General features: G+C 37.5%; 1 protein-coding gene across 15 annotated transcripts in view; it reads left to right on the forward strand.

Moving 5' to 3' along the window:
• Positions 1-293: 293 nt before the first annotated feature.
• Positions 294-23,256, forward strand: part of LOC128877590 (heterogeneous nuclear ribonucleoprotein R) — a 25,615-nt gene continuing 2,652 nt past the window's right edge. The window contains exons 1-13 of one of the 15 annotated variants that reach the window (XR_008457263.1): positions 1,804-1,964; positions 3,038-3,423; positions 3,518-3,625; positions 3,747-3,923; positions 5,357-5,492; positions 13,056-13,261; positions 13,356-13,505; positions 13,613-13,758; positions 14,065-14,180; positions 15,966-15,980; positions 16,668-16,816; positions 18,793-20,657; positions 22,030-22,157. Coding sequence is in view for 12 of the 15 variants with exons in the window: in XM_054125016.1 (XP_053980991.1) it covers positions 1,940-1,964; positions 3,038-3,423; positions 3,518-3,625; positions 3,747-3,923; positions 5,357-5,492; positions 13,056-13,261; positions 13,356-13,505; positions 13,613-13,758; positions 14,065-14,180; positions 15,966-15,980; positions 16,668-16,816; positions 22,030-22,198 (1,783 nt within the window). In the remaining 3 variants the exon portion in view is untranslated. Of the gene's footprint in view, positions 712-1,648; positions 1,778-1,803; positions 1,965-3,037; positions 3,424-3,517; positions 3,626-3,746; positions 3,924-5,356; positions 5,493-7,225; positions 7,362-13,055; positions 13,262-13,355; positions 13,506-13,612; positions 13,759-14,064; positions 14,181-15,965; positions 15,981-16,667; positions 16,817-18,792; positions 20,658-22,029; positions 22,199-23,256 lie in introns of those variants that run through there. The other 14 variants (XR_008457264.1, XR_008457265.1, XM_054125020.1 and 11 more) reach the window with 14 other exon arrangements.

A 23,256-nucleotide genomic window follows, 5' to 3' on the forward strand; every position in this document is an offset into this window, starting at 1 on the left:
TACAAACAAATCAAATGTGTAGCAATACGAGGTAATAGTTGAGAGACATATAACGTGAACGTGAATAGTTGAGAAAAAAGTTAAGTGAAATAAGAAGGATTGGTAAAAAAGAGTTATGAAAAATTGTGAGAAAGTGGCGCGGGGGGAGGGGTTGGGGGGCCCTGAGGGCAGTTGCGACGGGTCTGACTAAGGCGGGGCTCGCATATACCGCGAAGAGAGGTAAGCGGTTGAATCGGATTGGATTGGGGCGCAACTAGCAAGCGAGCGAGGAAACTGGTTTGGTTTTGTGGGGCTTGCACCACTGCACCGCTCTTTCAGCGAGACAGTCCAATTTATGCATTACGGCTATGTAGGCACTACACGATATCAAAACGCTGCGCCCGGGCTTACTCCACTTACTGTCATCATCGTTGCAATATTATCAGAACTTTGCAAGTGCCTACAAGACTAAATTCACTGCATTACATCTTCTTTGGTTCTACAACAAAGTGTTTATTATATCTTAACGCAATATTAGAACACAGTGGCATATAATAAAAACGCGAAAGTGAAGCGATATTACACGTTCGAGCACGCGTTAACATTGGTGGAATCCGGAATATGAATTTTATACCAATTGGAGGATTGTGACTCTGTTTTTGTGACGTATCTGGTGCTCCGTCATTCGATTTACTCAAAATTAATACTGTGAAGATTTCGAATCTCGTACAGGTACACTATTTTTATATCGTATACTCATATTTTTCGGCCTCGTCTCGACGAGAATCGGAGTGTATTTTTCGTTATCGAGCAATACTTGGATACCTACGCGCGCATTTATTCATCACGGTGTCATCGTATTTAAGAGGTTATGGTATTTGATGCCGACTCGATTCTCGCGCCTATAGCCAAACAGTTTTCCTGTTGCTTTCTTACATGTCGTTTCTTGTCGTTTCTTGTCGTTTCTTACAAACTAATATCGTCTGAAAATGTTGTGTAACCTATAGATCGTAGATATATGCATATAAAACATCAGACTATCTGAATATCATCTGTACAAAGTAAACTCTCTCCTAGAATCTTTAACATTCAACATTGAATATATCTTGGTTAAATCGCTATTTTTACGCAGTATATCTTACAATTCAAGACATAACTTTGAACAAAGATGGATTTGTACAAGATGGATTTTATGAAAAACAAGTTCATTCTACCGGCGGTGTTCGTTTTTCTTTTGTTAGTTTCAATTCAATCGTATCATTCTCACGACTTCATTTTAACCAGATATAGCCAGAAATAAGCATTTCCCCGTTTAAAGTCTGATTAAATCCTTAAAAGAAACAAGAAAAAAACTGATCGAAACGGTGGGAAAGTAAGTTTAATACGACGAATGCATACATATACATATACATGTATATATGCCAATACTCGAGACGCATACCGTACATTTAATTCGTATTAAAGTGATTCTAGAAAAGATAGAAATATTCCCTGCGATTAATATTCGCAATATTGAAGTTCGCATATGGAACAAGTGTACATAACGCGTCGTCTACACGAATTCAGACCCGAGATTCGTTATTTTATACAAGTGCATACTGCACGGCAACTTTTTCTTCTCGGTTTTTTGCACGAGCCAATCAGAATTCGCGAATGCGCTTCAAAAGAAAATGGCTAACTCGTGTCGCTGGGTTCGAGCGTATCTTTGCGCGTCGTTTTGTGAACCCCGTAGTCTGCAATCACGTTGACGTCTATCGCCATTTCCTCGCAGGAGGATTTCGTTCATTTACTTTCTAAGGTATAAAGAAACGTTTTTCGGCTCGCAACGCCACGGGATTTTTTTCGTTTGCGCGCCTTTCTCGAATCATGTGTTTCTATATGCGAGCGGAGATTCATTGATCGAAAAGGCATGTGTTGATGTTATCGTGAGTGCAAAAGTGCATCGCATTCTTCAAGAAATATGGATGCAGTTCCATTGCCGGCCGGCAAGTTATATGCGAAAAATTTCAATTGTTGTTCTCTCAGGGCATAAATCGTGTTTTATAGATTAAAATTACGTTATTTAGACCTTTCTCTACCCTAATAATTTGATTATCGTGCATCAAACAGTCTTGTCGAACGATACAAATTTTATTTTATTTTAACTTTCACACTGATCAATTTAGAGAAAATGTCATCAGTGAGAGATTAGGAGAGTCGCGTACATTTTTTGTATCCAACGTTTTCATGCTCGACTAAGAAAGTGCGATATTTTGAAAACAACGTGGCTTGTGTTCGTTAACGCGGGAAATGCATATTCCACGCGTTATATGGTGTTGGAAGCAGATGGTCAGGTCCCCGGTCTTCAGAGTTGATCGCATTTCCTGTATTTTCTATACTACATTTTTGCTTAGAAATGACGAGGAAACTTTAAATTTTTATTATACATATATTTTCGTGTATACTTAATGATTTCTTCCATTGGAATTTTGAATCGCAATTTATTTTTCTCGATACGCTTTTGTTCGATCCTTTCCACAAACTGTATTTTTAGCCGAAAGGGTGATTGCATTATGAGCTGTGTCAAAGCATGAAATCGCCTCGGTATTTGGTAACAGTATCGTTGACTGAACTGTATGTAAAGTTTATGAAAAAAGTTGTGTTTTTTATACGATAAACTAATCACGTCGTGTTGTCGTGAACACGTTTTCAGAAGCTAATTGTTTTCAACTGCTCGATCGCGATAACCTTTTAATAACGCATCCTGAGATTTGTTTATGTATTCGAAAAGAATATTAGAACCCTCTATTCTTTGAATCTGATTCCCAGCAAAATGAAAGCGCGTATAACACACATTTACAGAACAAAAGATAGTCTAATAATTCATCTTACATTTCACATGCATCTAAATCGAATCAATGTTTGTGTATTTCAATTGTAGAATACTTGAGGATATTCGATCTAAATAATTAAAATTTTGACGTAGAACCACATTTCTTTTCGCAACATTGTTCTGATACTTGAAATTTTTTCTTTCTTTCTTTCTTTCTTTCTTTCTTTCTTTTTTTTTTTTGTTTAGCTATGGCAGAAGGGAATGGGGAAATAAAAATGGAAGAAAAACAGTCTAAAGAGGAAATGGAATATGTAGAAAGAACAGAAGATTTTTCTAAACTAATTCAATACGGACTGGACGAGAAAGTAGCTGCAAAACTGGATGAAATTTACAAGACAGGAAAATTGGCTCACGTCGATTTGGATGAAAGAGCATTGGATGCATTAAAAGAGTTTCCTGTCGACGGCGCGTTAAATGTGCTCACACAATTCCTGGAGTCAAATTTAGAACACGTATCAAATAAATCTGCATACCTTTGCGGAGTTATGAAAACTTATAGACAAAAGAGCAGAGCTGGTCAAGGTACCAGTACCAGTACCACTCCAAAAGCACCGGATGAGGATAAAATAAAGGTACGTTTATATTTCATCGATATAAAATTTGCACATTTCTTAAATTGTAATCCGTACTACACGGTTGATACAAAAATGTATACGAATGTTGCAGATGATCCTCGAACGAACCGGTTATCCATTGGATGTAACGACAGGACAGAGAAAGTACGGCGGACCTCCTCCGAATTGGGAAGGTCCTACTCCAGGAACGGGTTGCGAGGTAAGTAAAAAAAGATTCGTTCGTTTCTTTTTTTACGTGTGTTTCCCGTTTGAAAAGCAAAGGTACAATTGGAATCGATCTATTTGGTTTTCATGTCAAATACGCGGTTGTTTTTTCAAAGGTGTTTTGTGGAAAAATTCCAAAAGATATGTACGAAGACGAGTTGATTCCATTATTTGAAAAATGTGGAAAGATTTGGGATTTAAGACTAATGATGGATCCAATGGCAGGTTGCAACAGAGGATATGCATTTATCACTTTTACTAACAGGGAAGCGGCACAGCAAGCTGTTAGGGAGGTATGTAAATATTCACAAATTTCTTTATTATTGCGTAGGTACGTGTTTGTGAAGCGTACATAATTCTGTTACCCTAGTTTACGATATCTTGCTATGGACAAATCGATTCCCTTCACTTTTATTTACAAAATTTGTTAGAAATGTTACAAAATTGTTATTGCTACCAAAATATGTGGTCTTTCGAAATGTTTAAATAATATATATATATATATGTATATATAGTACTTCTTTTACATCTTTTTGCTATTTTTTCATTTCATGGCTTACAGATTACTTTGTTTAATTTTTTCATTCATCCTGTTTAATTTAAAATGAAGAATAATCAAATCTGGTGTGTACCGAATATTAGTATTTAATTACTTTTAATATTTATCGTTTCGATTGAATAAATACGATAAATATGTTTCGTGATTTTAAATTCTGTTTATTTTCTTCTAGATTTTGCATTAAACATTTCGAACGAAGTTTTTCATATTCCCATGTGGCTTGTTCTATGTTGTCACTTGCGTTTTCTCGCTTTTTTTTCCGGTAGTTTTCAACGCAAATGTCTTAGCATTGTTTCACTAATGGTAAAAAGTAACGAAATTTACGAACAAATGGTTTTCGTTAGGAACAATCCACATATTTGTCTCATATGCGTACATATATGTCCCTGACCATCGATTCATGTTTAAGTACATAATTAAATCCAACACATCCCCAAATATTTATGGACTACTACACTGAATACAGAGAGACATAGATGGATACATACATCCATACATACGTAGATGCATACATAGATACCGATACATTCTACATATACTATATACACGCATAGGTAAATACATCGCATACGTATACATGTATACATGCGCGCGCGCGCACGCGCGCACACACACACACACACACACACACACACACACACACACACGTACGTACATACATTAATGATATCCTATGGATGAGTTTCTTTTTCCAGCTCTCCTCTTTGCTCAGTGGGCAAAATTGGGAGTGGAGAACCTTCCTGAATAATGACGACGAAAAAAAAAAATAATATTTAAAAAAAAGTATCTCGTGTGGTCTAATTGGTTAGGGGTATATTTACCTAATTGGTTAACTTTCATTGGACAGTGACAATTTTTGTAACAAAATTTGGAAAATTGGTAGGCTTAAAATTTGTTTACAGGAGCACAATGATACGTGTACGCCGGTTTCCTATATTGTGAAGACTCGAGCGACAAAGCGCATGCCACTTTCTCGCTTTCATGGAACCACGCCATGTTTAATCGTTTCACTAAATTGCACATTTTCAAAAAAAAAAAAAAAAATTCCTAAATTCTCCCGTTTGTCGCAATTACGTAGAAAAAAGAAAAAGAAAAAAAACAAAAAAAAAACCCAAAGTATCTCATTGGAACAATATTAGGCATGTGTCTGTTTTCTTCATCCCACAGCTCGATAATCACGAAATAAAACCCGGCAAGAATCTGAAAGTAAACATTAGCGTTCCTAATCTACGACTTTTTGTGGGGAACATACCAAAGTCAAAAGGCAAAGAGGAGATCTTGGAGGAATTTGGTAAATTAACAGGTAAAGTGAATTCGAGGCGTGTGTACCTACCTATCTACCTATACCTACCTGTCTACCTGTATTGTAACTTACGAGTGGTAGCTTTTAAGTAGTGGTTGTAGATGGTATGGAATTATGGAGCATCCAAGATAAAAAAAAATGATGATCGCGCGTGCGATCTGCGATATAACCTGTGGCACCTTCAGTTCTGGTCAGTCTCCTTGCCTCTCGGTTTATTAGTGAACAAGTAACACCTCTCTGGTCCAAGTCTTCTTTTCCTCGCATATTTAGGTTGAGTTATGAGTTGATCGCTTCCCATTATTATTCATCATCGTGTTCCTCAACCCTTTCCCATCGTTTTCGTCTGTTCATCTACCTTCTACTGTCTCCAGGCTCCTTTATTATCTTCATTGCTGCCACCGTTGCGCCGCTGCCGCCATTGCTATCATCACCGTCGTTTAACCGCTACCGCAGCCACCATTCATCACCATCTACTGCGATGAATCTTGATCCCTCCTCGTCTTTTTCCTGCTTTCCGCTCCACTCTCCCACCCAGCTATTATAATTTCTGTCAATTTCATTCGAGTCGTCCTGATCTTATGTATTTCGCGCGGTCGACTCGCGGCGCCGGATTAAGATCTGCAATTGTTGTTGTTGTTGTTGTTCTTGTTGTTGTTATTATTATTATTATTATTGTTGATGTTGTTGTTGTTTCACCGACACTTATATTTCTGACCTTTGTGCATTTGTTATTATTCGTTGGAAGGTTTGTGACCTCGTGGGTTCTCTTGGGTAAATTGATCGTATGAATTGAAATTTGTAAACGGAAAATGGGACGAGTGCATCTGGAAAAGGATTCACTGCAAGGTCGAAAACGTTACCAGAAGTATCAACGAATGCTCGATGGTTAGAAACATGAGTTGACTGCATTTGTGCATGAACATTCCAAGGTTCGAGAACGATTTCGGGATCTCGCCGAAAATTTCGAAAAATTTTACTCGCGTGTGACTGTTTCAATAAACGCAAGTAGAGCTTTCAGGTTTTCGATATTTCCTCCACGAATTGGGAGATAGTTTGTTTAATTGCCGTCTTAATCCGGCTCTGTCGACTCGTCGATCTTCTGGGCTATCGATGTCTTCGTTCTCTTAGCCGTCAGTGAAGATTGCGGAAAAGAGACGGAGTAAACTGAAAGAGAAAATGTGGAAGCAATAGAGCACGATTCTAATCGTTGAGATCATTTCGAATGACTCGATAATCGAAAGGAACGCGTTGTCCTGCGCGGTTACTTAGGAGTTGCTCGCGAACACGCTAAAACGCGATTCATGACTGGGCCTCGAGCATGGGAGATTTTGCGTGGACCGCTGGGGCGTTTGGCTCGCTAACAAACGGACAGGCACTCCCATCCACCTACCCACTCATACCATCCAAACCAACCCTCACCTGTTCATCAACTCTCCAAAGCAAACCCTGTACGCAGTTGTCCCCCTTGATCTTTTGCCTCCAAAACGATTCACGATCCTCGGTAAACATTGCTTGCCCTCGACCCTCGATAACGTGTACGATTCTGTACAAACTAAAAAACTAAAAAACTAAAAAACTAAAAAACTAGAAGAAAAAAAAGAAAACAAAAACAAAATAAGAAATTATCTCCCTGAAGGTCGCTTCACGAAATCCCACGTTCAGACAGCCAATAAGCAGGTGAAATTATTAAAGGCAAGCTTAATTGGCACTCTCCTTCCACATTATTCTTACAGCTGAATGATTATGAGATTCGGAAAGGGAAAAAGATTGGTGTTACCGTATCTTATAACAATCACCGCTTGTTTGTGGGAAATATTCCAAAGAATCGAGACCGAGATGACTTGTTCGAAGAATTTACAAAGCACGCACGTAAGTTGACAATTGTCCTTAAATCAGCAAAGCAGTAAACCAAAGGAAGTTCTATGGGAAAGATGGTGGGGACAAACAAAAAAAAATTTTTAACTCTTAACGAATCGGCTGTTTTTATATTCCCCCGATTTTTCAAAAACCCGCTCGGATCGGGTACGAATTTTTTAAATCTCTCCCTCTCCAGCCCCCTTCAACTTCATCGTATCATTATTCGGCTAGGCAAATTTCTTTCGAAAAATGTTTGCTACGACAACCACGGGGCAAAATAGACGATCGTTGTTTCATCTCCACGCACGTTTCGCGCGTTGTTTCTCGTTTACGGGATCTCCACGTACTTTATTTTATCATTTGGTACGAGAGTTTCTTCGCTTTGCAATTCCAATTTTTTTTTCTTCTTTTTCTTTCTTTTTTCTTCTGTTATTTATTCATTTCTCTAACGAAAAGTGCCCGCAATCGATTAACGTTCGCTTGTACTTGGCTGTGCCCCACGATCAAGGAAACTTGTGCATATTTTTCTTGGAACTCAATTTTATGTGTATAATCGGTGTAGTAATTAATTCTGGGTCTTTGTATCGAATTATTTGTAACTGTAGATTTAGTAGAAATATTTAATCGTTGTTTTGTTACATGTTACATTATCAAGCTTTTAGGTCTCCATTGCAATGAATTTATGACTCAAGTCTGAAGTATATTGGCTCTTGGAGTATATTCAAATGTTTGAACTAGAGTTACGAAAGATCGAATACAGAAACACAGAATTCATTTTTACACCCAATACATTTATTTTTTGATCCCGTATTTCAGTTTTTCAACTCCTTCGTGTCCACGTGCCTAGATTCAACGAATACTAATGTTCTTTTTAAATAACGAACAAATTTATTTCACCGTAAATATAATAAAATCGCAGGAAAACAGTAGTCGAAGAATATAATTTAATTCGTTTAATATCTTACGGAATAACGGTAAACCTAGAGACCCTTGGAAAGCTTAACGAATAATCTTTGAGACTTTTAATAATAATTTCGATTGAAATGTGTCTAGAAAACAGTGTACACAAAGGAGTTGGCACCATTTCACAAAATTCCACGTTCGCGAAAGATATTTTTTATCCTCGTGAAATTGATTTTGGGGCACGTGAGATTACAAGAAGGGCGATAAAGAGTGTGAAGGGTATAGAAAAAGAACAGTAACGCACAGTGTCTCGTCTAATATTTTAAAAAAAATTTTTTAATTTCGTTCTGTGTACCATACGATTAGGATTAACATTTCACGAACATTGCATATTTGTTGGCAAAACATGGTCGGCTGTAGGAAAGTTTCCATTCTTTTCTCGAACGTTTTCACATTTTCGGAATTAATTGCTATATATATATATATATTCTTTTTTTATTGTTTGTTGATGGTCGATCAAGAGTGATTGGAAGCGAATGTGTGTGTGGTTACTTGTCACATTTTCAGTGTGTGTTTGCATAGCATTCTTGCATGTAATATTAAAGTCTGGACACAGAGAGGAGATCAAGGAGTTTCTGGAAAAAAAAGAAACAGAAAGAGAAAGGAAAAAATAATTTTGAAATGGAACAGTCGGATTCACGAGGCATATAAGGTGGTTAAAGTTGAAAACATGAATGTATCGAAAGAAAGGGGGGTGGTGACAGGGCATCTGATATTGTCTTGGCGATAATATTACAACCTTCACACTGATATCATTACAAATTCACTCTGAACAATCTCTAAAACGAGCCGTACGTATTTTTCTTTTGTGTGTGTGTGTGCGTGTGTATGTGTGTGTGTTTAAGATTAAACGTCGGTTCGTTCGCATCGGATGCCTTGCCGTTTAAGTGCATACACAAAACACTCACACACACACGCACACGCACACGCACACACGCGCGCATACGCACGCACGCACGCACATCATACACATATGCATACATACATACACGTATATGTATACTCAGCTTTTAAACTGAGAGGAAGGAGAGAAGAACTATGTTTTAACGAAAAGAGCAAACAATGGTTAGCGATTAATTATAACGTTCAGAAGCAAAACACTTGTGTTCCAAGTATATTCTCACAGATGTTTTCTTGTCACATATGAAAACAAGTCTGTTACGATATCATCGGTCGTGCGTACAAATCCCATACCTTACTCTAATCGAAAAGCGTTCAAACGAGAATTCGATTTCAATTATATACTATCGAATCTACATATTATGGACTCGCGATAAAGTCGCTGCAGTGCATGAGAATTTTAATAGCATGCCAACTATTCTATTTAATGATTGTTCATTCTGTTTCGATCACAATTCAACACCCATCCCTCGATTTACAAGAGAAAATCTGTAAATATTTATTTAAAGGCGTAACTTTAGTTTTGGTTTTTATGGATGTGACTTTTCTCGTCACTTGTTGGTTGATTGATTAGAAAAGAAATGATGGACTCTTTCGTTGGTGTAGATTTATTGCTTTAACTAACATGTTGAGGTATTTTAATTTTTCTGAGCTCTTTTACATATTCTCGTGTGGAAATAATTTGTAGAGGCGTAGGCAAATATTTGTAATTCAATTTTCCAATGACATTATACGACAACATCGTTGATGTCATAGATATCATTAACTTGAATTTTTATTTATTTATTTTTATTATTAATCCTGATAAAGTAAATCGTTCCTCGAGAGTATTTAACGTTCAAACTGTTTAATGACGCTATGAACGCAAGAACGCTACCAAAAAAACATATATTAATTTTTTCTTTGGTACAGATTTTATTTTTAGTAATCAGTTTGTTCATAAAGGAAAAGTAGTAGCACATAAATCGAGGGTAGGTGTACGTCTTTTCAATAAGAATTTCTTCGGTCCCGATGGATTTGATTACATGGAGTGAAAAACCTATCCGTGTGGCGTTTCATTAAATACGAATAGAGCTTCTTAAATGATTCTCTTCTAACAGTTTGTTAACGATACTCCTGGCGTATTAGAATGCTTTTCTAACGGTTACGAGTTTCTATGGTTTTGTTTCTGACGACACGACGATGTTCGTTAATGTTCCGTTCGGTAAAGTTTACTATCTTTCCCACTTCCTCTGTACTTTAATCCTGAAGAAAGGTTTGTCCGTTCTGTTGGAAATGCAAGAAACGTTCTCTCGAGCGATAGCTGACCATTTACGTTTGCTATCCTCCGGTCTACGAGTAGATTATGTTGCGTCGAGTGGTTTTTCTTTTTCTTCTCCAGCTTGTGTTCGCAACAAGTTTATCTCAACCCTTTCAGTACCTATTCAAGAAGATGTAGCCCGATCAAGTTTGAAACAAATATTACGCTAATTCAACAATAGGAAATGCGAAAAAGAAACTATTTGAGAAATGGAGATCAAATTAATTAACGACTAGAATTATTTCAATGTTTGCTGACAATTCTGTTAAATAGTGTTCATTTTAGATACTAGTTCTGTTTCTAGTAATTGAAACATTTCAAAGAAACACGTTCAAGAGATTTCACTGTTCAAAATGATGTTAAATGACGTTCATTTAGAATTATGAAGAGAATTCGATTCCTTGGTCACCCTCTATAAACAGTATTTTACAGATAAACAAATTATTACTCTTTTATGTATAGAACAAGTGACTGCGTTAATCATTCGTTTAATCGCTGTAATTAATTCACAGCGATCTATCGTTGCTGACACTTGAACTGACCGTAGCCAACGATAATACATTGTTATTAGGCACTGAGAGGGTTAAATGCGGGTTTCACACTTTTTCGGAGGAACTACGTGTACGTATATACGATATGTACGAATGCATGTTGCGTATATAAATACACGTATACACGTCACGTGGAGTAACACGTGTACGAATACACGTTACGTTTACGCTGGTACTATTGCAAGCAAACGACAGCTTCTCATTACGAGAATATATCTTATTTCGTAAAGATTCGATCTCCCAAAGTATGTAACATGTACATATAGCAGCTGTGAGGACAAAGTGTGGTCAGAACTTGCAAATTAGACAAAGATATACATATGTAATAGTATGGAAAAGAATTTGTTTTCAAGCTTAACCAAGAATATACATACATCGGTATGTTTTGTTCATATGGGTCGAGTTTTCAGAACGTCAGTAGGAAGATGCATCTATGTATAGTATAGTATAGTATTACGTAACGAATACTAATATGCTTCATGTTCATAGTTTCTTAATCTCATTCAATGTTTCTCCTTAATTTGTTCACAATTGTATAAATATCGTTTTATTCGTAGATTTATCTTTTTCTTTTGATTCTTAATTTCTAGTCAATTCAAATGCACTTTGCTCTCACGGCCTAACAAATTCATCCAACGTTTCATATCGATCGATACCCGAGCAAAACACCAAACAAAAATACTGTTTTTTATTCATGAAGATTGTTTACCCGTAACGTAATTCGTATACCCGTTACAACGCGATTACGAGAGTGATGTGTGTGTGCGGGCGTGCTCGCGCTCGCGTGTGCGGCGGTATGGCTATGTGTGGTGCGTTTTGTTTTATATACGCGTGCGTATGTACTCGCCCAGGTTCCCGACAGCTGTACACACACGCTACTGTTACCACCTGTGACCATTTTATCCTGAAAATTGGTAACGTTCAGAATAGAGGAGTGCGCACGTGGTACCGTACATGTGAGCATCGGTTGCCGAAGAAACTGGAAAAGTAACGAAAGTGGAGAAATGTCATATTTTGTGTGTCGAGTTTTGACAATTTCAGAATCAGAATTTCGCAGTGAACGAAGGCTCGAGACTTGGATCATTTATCAAACTGCAAATAGATAAATAAACTAGTAAATTTAACGAACGAAAGTAACGTAACATTGCGGGCAGTTTGGTAATGCGTCAAAGTCGCGAGTTTTCGTATTTTTGGCTTCTTTGGATGACAATTTAGATACACTTTGTGCATTAGTAGCATAAAGTTGGAAGAATATTCGAATGCTTTTTAGGTAAAGACAACTACTATCTTTGTAATGCAAGAAAGAAAAAAAAAACAGATTATTTCCCTTCTCGATCGTGCTGTCACTTTATTATCTTTCGTGAAACAATTCCGGTATTTCTCAACGGTCAATTGAAGCGTTACGCATAATATTGGAATTCTTAATACAATACATACACATATCGATACTTTACAGGTATCGTTCAATTATCTAAATAGATGACAAATTTCACACGGTTTGAGTTTCTCATTCCTTCGGTCTTTATTTTTCTATTTTTCTTTTGGGATTTTTATTTCTCTGTCCCTTGATTTTACTTGTTTCCTGTTTTTTCCATCCTTTCTCTATTTTTTTTGTCCTGTTTTTATTTTGAGTATCGCTAACGCCGATAGCATAGTTCAATTAGCATTCTACGGATATTTTTTTCTTCCTTTTTTTTTTTTCATCGTACTATTAGAGAAATCGAAAGCTTCCGGTTCAAAGTAATTCAAGTGTCTAAATTTTCCTTATTCGCGCTTATTTTTTCAACTTTCTTTCTTTCATCATCATCATCATCATCATCATCATCATCATCATCATCATCATCATTATTATTATTATTGTTATTGTTGTTGTTTCTTTTTTTTTTCCTTTTTTTTCCTTTTCTTTAAACGTAGATGTACATATTCGTTTCTTCTGTTGATCGTCCGATAGATGCCTTATTGATCGTTTTTGTATAATTTTTCATCGTACAGCTGGCCTGACCGAGGTGATTATCTACAGTTCACCGGACGATAAGAAGAAAAATAGAGGTTTTTGCTTCTTAGAATATGAATCTCACAAAGCAGCTTCCTTAGCGAAACGAAGATTAAGCACCGGTCGTATCAAGGTGTGGGGCTGTGATATCATAGTCGATTGGGCTGATCCGCAGGAAGAGCCAGACGAACAAACCATGTCTAAAGTAACTAAACTATTACGCTCAGGGGGAACGATACATTCTCTCCAGTCGATGGTACGTCGATGAACTTGATTAACCAATCGATCACGTGTTCCAGGTGCGCGTACTGTATGTAAAGAACTTGACGCAAGATTGTTCAGAGGAGAAGCTGAAGGAGTGTTTCGAAGAATACGGTAACATCGAGAGAGTGAAAAAGATCAAGGACTACGCTTTCGTGCATTTCGAAGAACGAGACAATGCTGTTAAGGTGAGAATTGTCTTTGTTTATAATAGCCTGTTAAATTGAGAATTTTTGTTCATAATGATTCAAACTAAAGGAAACCGAACCAAACGCTTCGTGTGTTTCTGTTTCAGGCAATGAACGAACTAAATGGTAAAGAAATCGGAGGTTCTCACATAGAGGTGTCGCTCGCAAAACCACCGTCTGACAAGAAGAAAAAAGAAGAAATGCTTCGTGCCAGGGAACGAAGAATGTTACAAATGTTGCAGGGTCGGACCGGGTGAGTTGTTGTATGTTTATATCAACCGAGTATATACTCACGTTTGAACTACATAACAAATAGATCGTTCGTGTGAAATGATGCGTAAAGAATTTAAAACAGACAAGCCTAGTATCTATTTTAATGCAGCGAAAGTGTAATTGGTACCCTCTTTAGACCGAACTACCCCGCGCTGCTGTTGAGAAATATAAAAAGAAAAAAGTTTGTTCGCGGTTCCTTGAAATTTCGAGACTTGTATGACCCATTTAAAATGTCAACATTTTCCACCAAGAGTGGATGTAAAACAAGAAATGTTCCATTTTATAGAGGGTCTCCGTCGCATCCGAGTATGATGGGGGGCCCGATGCCAGTTCGCGGGCCTGGCCAAGGTCCTCGTGGCACTGGTGCAGGTATGCGAGGACAAATGGGACGAGGCGATTATGGTAAGTACTTTACAAGGTTTCGTATTACCCGCGATTCGTTGGTATTTTTTAGACCTATCCAGAAACTCTATATTTTATTTGATCAGTTACGTATATGTAATAAAATCACATTTTTTGATCGCATTTCACCGACCCCTTTTAACAAATACTTCCGTAGATATTCAACGTGTACGCGAACGTGCACGTGTTTGTTCCCATCTAACGAAAAATTACGGTTTGTTTTCCATTGTTTTTTCTTTTCGCTTGCAGTCGGTTCCGTTTACGTTAGGCTTAGACCATAACGTTTTACCCAACGATTGTTATACTCGTTCCTTTCTTAATATTTGCATCGAATTGTTTGTTTAACTAATGTACAGAATTATGCGTTGAGATGATGCAAATACACGATATACAGACTAAGGTATAAATATAAAATATATATGTATGTATATGTGCGAGAAATGTTGCTCGAGGATTGACGAGAATTTATAGAATTTTTGATAAGCGTAGAATGGTAACGTAGGAAACGGTAAAAGAAATTTAAAAAAAAAAAGCGGTAGAACGTTCTCGTTAGATTAAACAAGAGAAATATATTAATACTTTATTTTTCAGATTTAAATAAACACGAATCATTGTTAGATCATTTATAACGATGTTTTATGGTAATGTTATGTAACACAGACATCCCGCATGCTTTTGGGGATTTTTCACTATCTCACTACATACCTTGGCTTACGCGCATGTTACATACGTCGGAATCTCTTTAGAAATACAAACGTATCAACGACGAATGACAGTACCATTAGAAATAATTTCGTCTCGACTTGGATCGAAAGATCACGGTTCCCCGTTACTCGACTCGATCGTTCGAACGCTGTTGCGCAGAGTTATCTTATCGTAGAAACGAACAGTACCGCGCCTTCAGCTCTCTCTACAAGTAGAAAAGAAGGAAAGTATTCAAAGTCCCTCTAGAGTTCTAGACATTTCATCCGAATGTAAATTCCAGCTCAATGTAAATTTCACACCGTATCGTGTTGGAAGGTTGTGTAGTGAGAAAGTGCTCAGATGACGGAACACTTGTACTTTTTCTTTATTTATTTATCAAACCGAATATTTCTATTCGTACTCGTACTCTTAACGATTTCTTGATCTCGTTGACTGAATTTGGTCTGAGCCTACCATTACTACTGTGTTTTTTTACCTTCTTTGTCTTTTTATTTAACATGGTTATTAATTTTCTTGTTATCGTTACTTTGATCGGGTATTCGACGCGTAACTTTTACGAGTATCGAACCACACTAGCAAAGGTATTTTAGAGAAAAAATTCAGCGTACTCGTACAACTGAGAGTTCGAAACAATATTCTTCCGTATACTGTTTTCATGCATATGTACGTTCACACATACGTATACGTATGTCAGGTGTGGCTTAACGTTTTAATAAGAGCACCTTGTTGCCTTACCACTACCACTTCCTGACACCCGTTTTCTTTTATTTCATATTTATACATAGGTATCTTAAACTCGACAAAATAATTGCATGTGTATTGTTTGTTTTGTGTTTACCTATTACATGGTGCCCTTAGCGAGAGTTTACTTGGCGGCAGTGTACATTTTCGCAACACATTGCCCGTGAATTTCAACCTATCGTATATATATATATATTTTTTTTTTCATTTCTTCCCTCTCCTTGCCCTCTATATTTTTTTTATTGTTTGTTTTTACGTTGTTTGTTCTAATCCATTTTACCTAAGCGTGTGTATTTCGTTGATTTTGTATGCATCATAAATTCAAAAATTTGTTTACAGCTCTCATGGAAATAGGTAAGATGCGATATCGAATGACGAGTGGAAAGTAGTAAAAGTACCATCTTGTAGATTTGTGTATTTTTTTTCCTTTTTTCAATTTATGCTCAACGTTGAAAGCATCGTTACGCTAATCGGATCATCGAAAATTGTAGAATGTGAATCGTTTTATGGAATACCATTACCAGACTCGATACAACCTAGACGAAGAAATGACTTTCAAATTTTCTATGATCCGCGCGAAGCGTTCAATCTTATTCAGGATACGTGATGGTGGTAGGGTAATTGTTGCCAAGTTTTTTCTTTGCCAAGTGTCGTAACAAAAAGGAAAAGATACAATAATTTTCAATCACGATGATCTTAATCCGAATCCGTTCTCACGTGTTTGTTTTTCTTCCGTGTAACGTGATCGTGAAACGCTTTACACGGATTTGCGAAATTTTTCTTTTCTTTTTTTCTTCTATTATTGGAGTTTTACAAAAAAAAAAAAAAAAAAAAAAAAAAGGAAGAAGAAGAAAGAAAAAAGAAAAACAAGAAAAAAAGAACCATCTTTTCCCGGCATGCCTTTCCTTATACGAGACACAAGTATTAGTTTGATTTTTTTTTTATTCTCTTTTTTTTCTTTCTCTCGAATAAGTTGTCAAATTGGATTTTTTATATTATCGTGGCTAAATTTGGGTCTATTTGTAATGTGTGTTTTTATAGATTATGATTACGACTATTACGGTTATGGGGATTATCGAGGTGGCTACAGTGATCCATATTACGATGACTATTATCGATACGAAGATTACTATTTCGATTACGCGCCGCCTCCGCCACCTGCCAGAGGGAGAGGCAGGCAGCCTCAACCGGTGGGTCGCCTTTTTTAATCGTTCTAAAGTCGTTTCCGTTCTTTTGAATCATTATATGATTCAAATACTAATATGATTCGTGTATGCATGTGTGCGTGTCTGTACACGTGTATATACACGCGTTCGTATACGTGTGCGCATACGTGCGTACAAATATGCACACATCAGCAGTAGTTTGACTGTGGCACAGTGTTCGTGGATAATCCCAATTACATTATCCAACTTCACACTCTCCAAAAAAAGAAAAAAACACACACCTGTTCACTTAGAGTGTCTTCTTTTTCTTCATTTTTTTTCCTCTTCAATTTCTCGTTAACGATGTAAGGTATACGTGTAAGGCATACATGTGTACATAATTTAAAAGAAAAAGAAAAATAATAATAATAATAATAATAATAATAATAAAAAAAAAACAAAGAAAGAAAAGAACAACGTGTGTCATACGTAAGCATCTCACTCCAATGCAACTATCTATAATTGTTTTTGTGACGCGTGCGCTACTCCTCACGTATGTACGGCTGTATGTTTGTGCGTTTCATACGATTGCGTTATTATTCGAATACTCTGTATACTATGCGAATGTGCGAAAGCGTGCGTGCCAGAGATGGGCGATTATTTGGGATTAACGTTGTTTCAAATGATATGGTCTTGGTCTTTGTAGTATCCTCTTCGAATTATAGTAGTACGTGTTTGGTGTATCAACATTTTGTCGGATTAAAATTTAGCATTGTTTGAGAAAAAAAGAATGAATATTTGAAAGATTAGACAACATGGAGCCCATGCCGTAGAATAAAGAAAATAGAAGAGAATAATTGCAGAAATATTAAAGAAAAACCTAGTTAACCAAAGGTCTGCCTCAGCTTGAAATAAAGAATCATTCGGTTACATTCTGCCGTACACTGGCACTGTACACTGTACGCGGCCGTATGCGTGGGCACGTTCCTCTTGTGTGATGCAATTGCTACTAATATGTAGTAAGGACGAGTTTAGTATCAATCCCAATACGTACTATACATAGAGTAAAAGACTGTAGAGTATGCATGGAGGAATAAACGATAGAAGAAGTCTAGAGTTGGTAAAATTGTTCTTCTTGTGCTACACTGAGAGTATGTGTATACATATATATTTTTATATATATACGTCCGTGTGTATGTTCGCGGATGCGCGTGCACGATGACTAAGGATAATCGAAGGAATGATTTGGAACGAGTGAACGATAATAGGAAGTGCTAGTAGGAGGGAACGCCGTGCGTGTTAATTTCGAAACCTACTTTATTAAAATTCCTCGATAACTAATATCATCGCTTGTACTAACGTAGTCCTGTGATCCGAACACATTGCCACTTTCAAATTGCTTGCCAATCATATCTGAGCCATAGTAGACCCATTCTAAATTTTTCAACGAAAACACAGCCGGGAAAAGCTATTAGAAAAAGGAAAGTAAGAGAAAAGCGGAAAATGAGCAAGAGAAAAAAAGCAAGAAAAAAAAAAGTTACGTGGTCGCGAGAGAGACGACAAAAAGGTTTTTGTAAATTTGTCGCGTAAGTTTCTCTCGAATATTTCGATCCTCCTCGGCGAGAAAGGAAAAACAAGGTTGCAAGTGTTTTTTTAGCGTCGTAGGTCTCCTTAATTACATATGTGTATCCATCACAGTTTTTGGTAAACGTTTGATGAAATTCCAGCCGTAGCCAGAAAGCACGTAGGAAAAACAAAGAAACAGCTCGTAATTGTCTTTGTGCGTTTTGTGTGAAATATATTTATGTATATATTACGTGTATATGTACATAGTATTTTACACATCGTCGTCACACATTCGCGCACAAATACATTATGCGGTGTTGTGGTGGCGTTTCGTCGAGTCGATGACGTTCAATCAACATGTACGTTTGTTTTCTCTTTCCCCAGAGAGCGACGTGCGTCTCGTGGCTCGGATATGATACGCATAGATAGATATATATATATTTTTGTATGTCAAGTTGCAGGGTTATCCAAATACCGTAAGAGAGCATTGGGCACCCTGTGAACATCATTACGACTATGCCATCATTACTTTAATTTGACTGACTAAAGACTTGATCGACCGACTCGACAGATCGATAGATAGTTTAGGTAGATAGATAGAGCAGATAATTAGGACAGAAAATATGATAGAGCGAGCGAGAGATTGAGAGAAAGAGAGAGAGAGAGAGAGAGAGAGAGAGAGAGAGAGAGAGAGAGAGAGAGAGAGAGAGAGAGAGAGAGAGAGAGAGAGAGAGAGAGAGAGATACATAGGTGGATCGATTACAAATGAAAACAGTTTTTTCTCTCGGCAGCTTTGCTATGATGTTGTGTACACGATTACGCGCGTACCTCGACGTTTGTTGTTGTATTTCTTGCATCATGGCAGTACTTTGTTTTCTTCGAATTTCATCGCTTCGATGAGAAATGATAGTTTTTTCGTTTATCATATTCGTTATTTGTCAGCTGTGTACCCAAGTTTCTACGTGCCAAGTAGAAAACGGTCCCTGACGCGATTCGTATTCTGCTATATATGTATACATATGTATATATATACTTTTTAATTGTTAAATTATATCGTTGATCGACACGATCGGAAACGACGTTCTTCATATGTCGCTTGGCCGTAGTTAATTCGTTGCATTCGCTTGTTACGGAAGATCATTTTTGAAATCTCTGTTTAATCTGTTCCGCGAAACCGATATTATCTGCATCCGTCGCAAGTCATTCGTTGGGAATGTTTGTTGCATTAGAAACTTGTCTTCTCACATTTGTTTTTTTGCGTGTGTGCGCGTGTGTGTCGAACGACCGATGCTAAAGAACGACTCGTTTTTTTTTTTCGTTTTGTTTTTATGCAGTCACCCGTGGAACGCATTCGTACGAGTTCTCTGATTAATCCAAATGGAAATACTAGTCGTAATTTAGATCTAGGTTCGTTGAAAAATAGTGTAAGAGAAGGTCTGTTCGAGTCTGACGAACTATGGTCAGTATTGTACATTTGAAATAAATAAGCCTAGTCACTTTAATAGTTTCGATTCTGGAGTCAATAATAATGGAATCATAATAAACATATACGAAAAGATACGTGGATTTATGCAAAATAAAATAGCACGATTATTAAAATAATTCCAGAATATATTCAACACACATTACGTATAAAATCAACAGTCTATTCATGTATAATACAGAGAACAAAGTGCAAATGTCGAAAGTCTCTCGAGTACGTTCCAGGTTAGCCGTAAAGCGAGAGAAGCATAGCGTGCATGTGTTTCGTTAGGTTTTGTACGTTTGGTCGCTTTCTGTGTAAATATGGGAGGATGATACACGAATAAATTGAAAAAAATTCGTCGATTCCTCGCATACCAGTCCATGTACCTGTGATATATTATTATTTCGAATCGCGTTTCAGAGTATAGGAGGAAAGGGTTTCTTGAGAAAACGATGAGAGATAATGTTGGATAGAAACGAAGAGTTTCGATACTTGATCGCCTAGGGAATTGTCTCGTGTGTACATAGTCTGTGGAATCGGGAGAGAGAAAGTTATCTGTTAGTGTTATTAGTAATCGATAGCATCGATAATAATATTAATTTGATGGCTGTTGCTTGCTTCGGTGTACAAAGAACCGCTTACGCTTAATACTACCCTGCTGCTGTAATGCTGCGCCGCTTATATCTAAACCTTGACTTTGTTGAATTTTGTTCTAGCTGACAGTGCAGTAGGTTGTGTCGCTTAAAAGTAACCCCGCCAACCCCGTACAGTTCGCTTTACGCTTTACCACATTGGATAACTCTGCTAATACTACTACTGCTGTCTATACAAAAACAAAAACCAAAAAGAAATGTGGTTAGTAAGATTTGGTTCTAGGTGAATCCCTTCTGTTGCATCGTTCTACTGTCTACATACGTCTCAACGACGTGTGTATATATATATATATATATATACACACACATACATCAGCATCTTCTCGCATTCCCCATTTACCTCCTAACAAAACTCCCTCTGTTTCTTCATGTTTACTTTTCACGCGCAACGCACACTCTTTGCCTGTCCCTCTCTTTGTGAATAATGTCAATATATATATATACATATGTATATACAACAAAAAATAATACGTTACGTACACGTACCGCGCAGTATGTGTCTACGTGGTACGGTGTACGTACAGGGTGAGACATTTAAAACAAAACACTTGCTTACTTTTGGTTGTAGAATATCGCTTGGTTTCTAGGCTTGCGTAATCCGATACGAATAACTTGTTTGCAGATGGAACTGTAGAGAAAACGCGAGCTACGACTCTGTTTTTATTTTATTTACAATGGAATGGTATGTCGTGGCCATGATGATTAATGGGCAACTTTGGGGACCATTTAATCATGTTTATACATAATAAATGGACTGCAGATATTTATGCATTTACGACAAAAATGTAAATATATAGAAATAAACAGAGACGTGTAGAAAGGTGTGCATATCATTCCATTAAATTAACCGAACAAAGTTGGTCCTCGCATCTCCGCTACAGGTCCGCTACCGCGTGCAAAAAGGCTACCAACTAAAGAAACATTGGCAAAAAGACAAACAAGATTAGTTGGACGGATTCTCTGTTATCGTCAAGAGTAGACAAGCTATTTTCAAATGGCTCGCCCTGTCGAGTATGTGTACAAAATGTCTAATATGTATATAACGTGCGTGACGTCTCGCAACACGATACACACACGCGAGCACATAGTCTACACAAATGTATACTCGTTATACATGTTCGAGCTGTACGTGTACAGTGTTTGTATATAACACATGTATAATATATATATATATATATATTTAGTGGGTATAGAAGTTTACAATACATACATACGCATCGATAGGATTATGTAGTCGAAAGAAATGTTGGAACCAGAGGTTCCGTTAATCGTTTATGCTAATGTAAAAAGTTAGGGTTAGATTACGAATAGACAGTATACAGATACCAAAGCTAGAGAAACGAAAGCCGTGAACGTAGAGAGCGTTGTAGGATGGAAGGAAGGAAGGAAGAAAGGAAGAAAATAATGATTAAATAAAGTAATGTGATTAAGAAACGCGCGCACGCGATGAAAATGTACGCGGTTTAACGAATTCGAAAGAAAGTAAAAAAGAAATATGCGAATGTGAAGTAACGTCGTTAGGAGCGTAATAATTGTCAGATGGGGTAACGATTGGGTGTGTGTTATTTGGTCAGGCTGGACGTGGCCGTGGACTAGTAGTGCCGCGTGGCCGAGTCGGTGGCCCGCAAACCCGTGGGCCAGTCAGGGGGGGACGCAACCCCGCAACTTCAGGGGCCCGTGGGGTCCAGCGGCTGTCCGCTCGTGGGGGGGTCCGCGCCAAGGGAAGTTTACCAGGTGAGGATGGTCTGTATCTCCACAATAAGTTGATCATCTTTTTACGCTATCATTATATCTAGCTCCTCTCATTATTTTACGCTTACACACTGTGTCCCCTCATTTGCATCCATCACATCTCCCTCGTCCATTCTCATTGCTCGTTGCTCGAATCTTATGCGCGGACCTCTATGTACATCCTCTCACGTCCACGTACTTGTTTCTCACCAATTCCATCGTTTCCTTCCGATCAACCACACTCTTGTATTATTTTCTAACGCTAGTGTACCGCTTGATCCTTCAGCTGATGATTCAGCCTTGTTCGCAGCTGAAACTTTAATGCTAACGATCTTGGACGAGAATCGAGGCATACTCTAATAGCCTAGCTCTTTTCTGTTTGTCAACGAGAAACGAATTTTTTCATTGTTTGATTCAATCACGATCACCTAACTTTATCATTGATCGTTTCGATTCTCGTCATGTAGTACGATATAATTGAACATTTTTCAACGAGTACAGGATGATCCGCTTATCTCATTAAATGTCACATTTCACGATAGCAATGAACAAAGTACTCCTTTTTTAAAACAGTACTCGATTAACTGAAATTGTTGTCAATCGATCGTAAATCTATGAATCATCTTGACCACGATGCACCTAATAAATCGAGTGAATCATTCTATTCATACTAGATGAACTCGTGGCACATAGAGTCCAGTTAGAGACGTGTTCCCGTCCCCTTCACCCCAAAAGTCCTTGTGAATTGGAGAACATGCATGTATAGTACAGTGATCTTCTCATCCCTTCTTGTCGAATCTCCAACAATGCCCTTCCCCTTCTATCGAATTCGTCTCTCCAGATCTCGATTAATCCTTTCGTTATTTCCTCGGCGATCAAACGGTTGTAAACAATTATGTTTGATTAGTGATTCGAGTCGCTGTTCCTGTCGCTGTCATTTCCTCTTAGTTTTCCTCGTAACAACGACGACAAGAACATTCATCGCACGCACGCACGCAACCAACCACAAACACACACACACAAACACACACACACACACACACACACACACACACACACACACACACACA

The sequence above is a fragment of the Hylaeus volcanicus genome, chromosome 5, assembly GCF_026283585.1.
Source record: "Hylaeus volcanicus isolate JK05 chromosome 5, UHH_iyHylVolc1.0_haploid, whole genome shotgun sequence".
Lineage (NCBI taxonomy): Eukaryota > Metazoa > Arthropoda > Insecta > Hymenoptera > Colletidae > Hylaeus > Hylaeus volcanicus.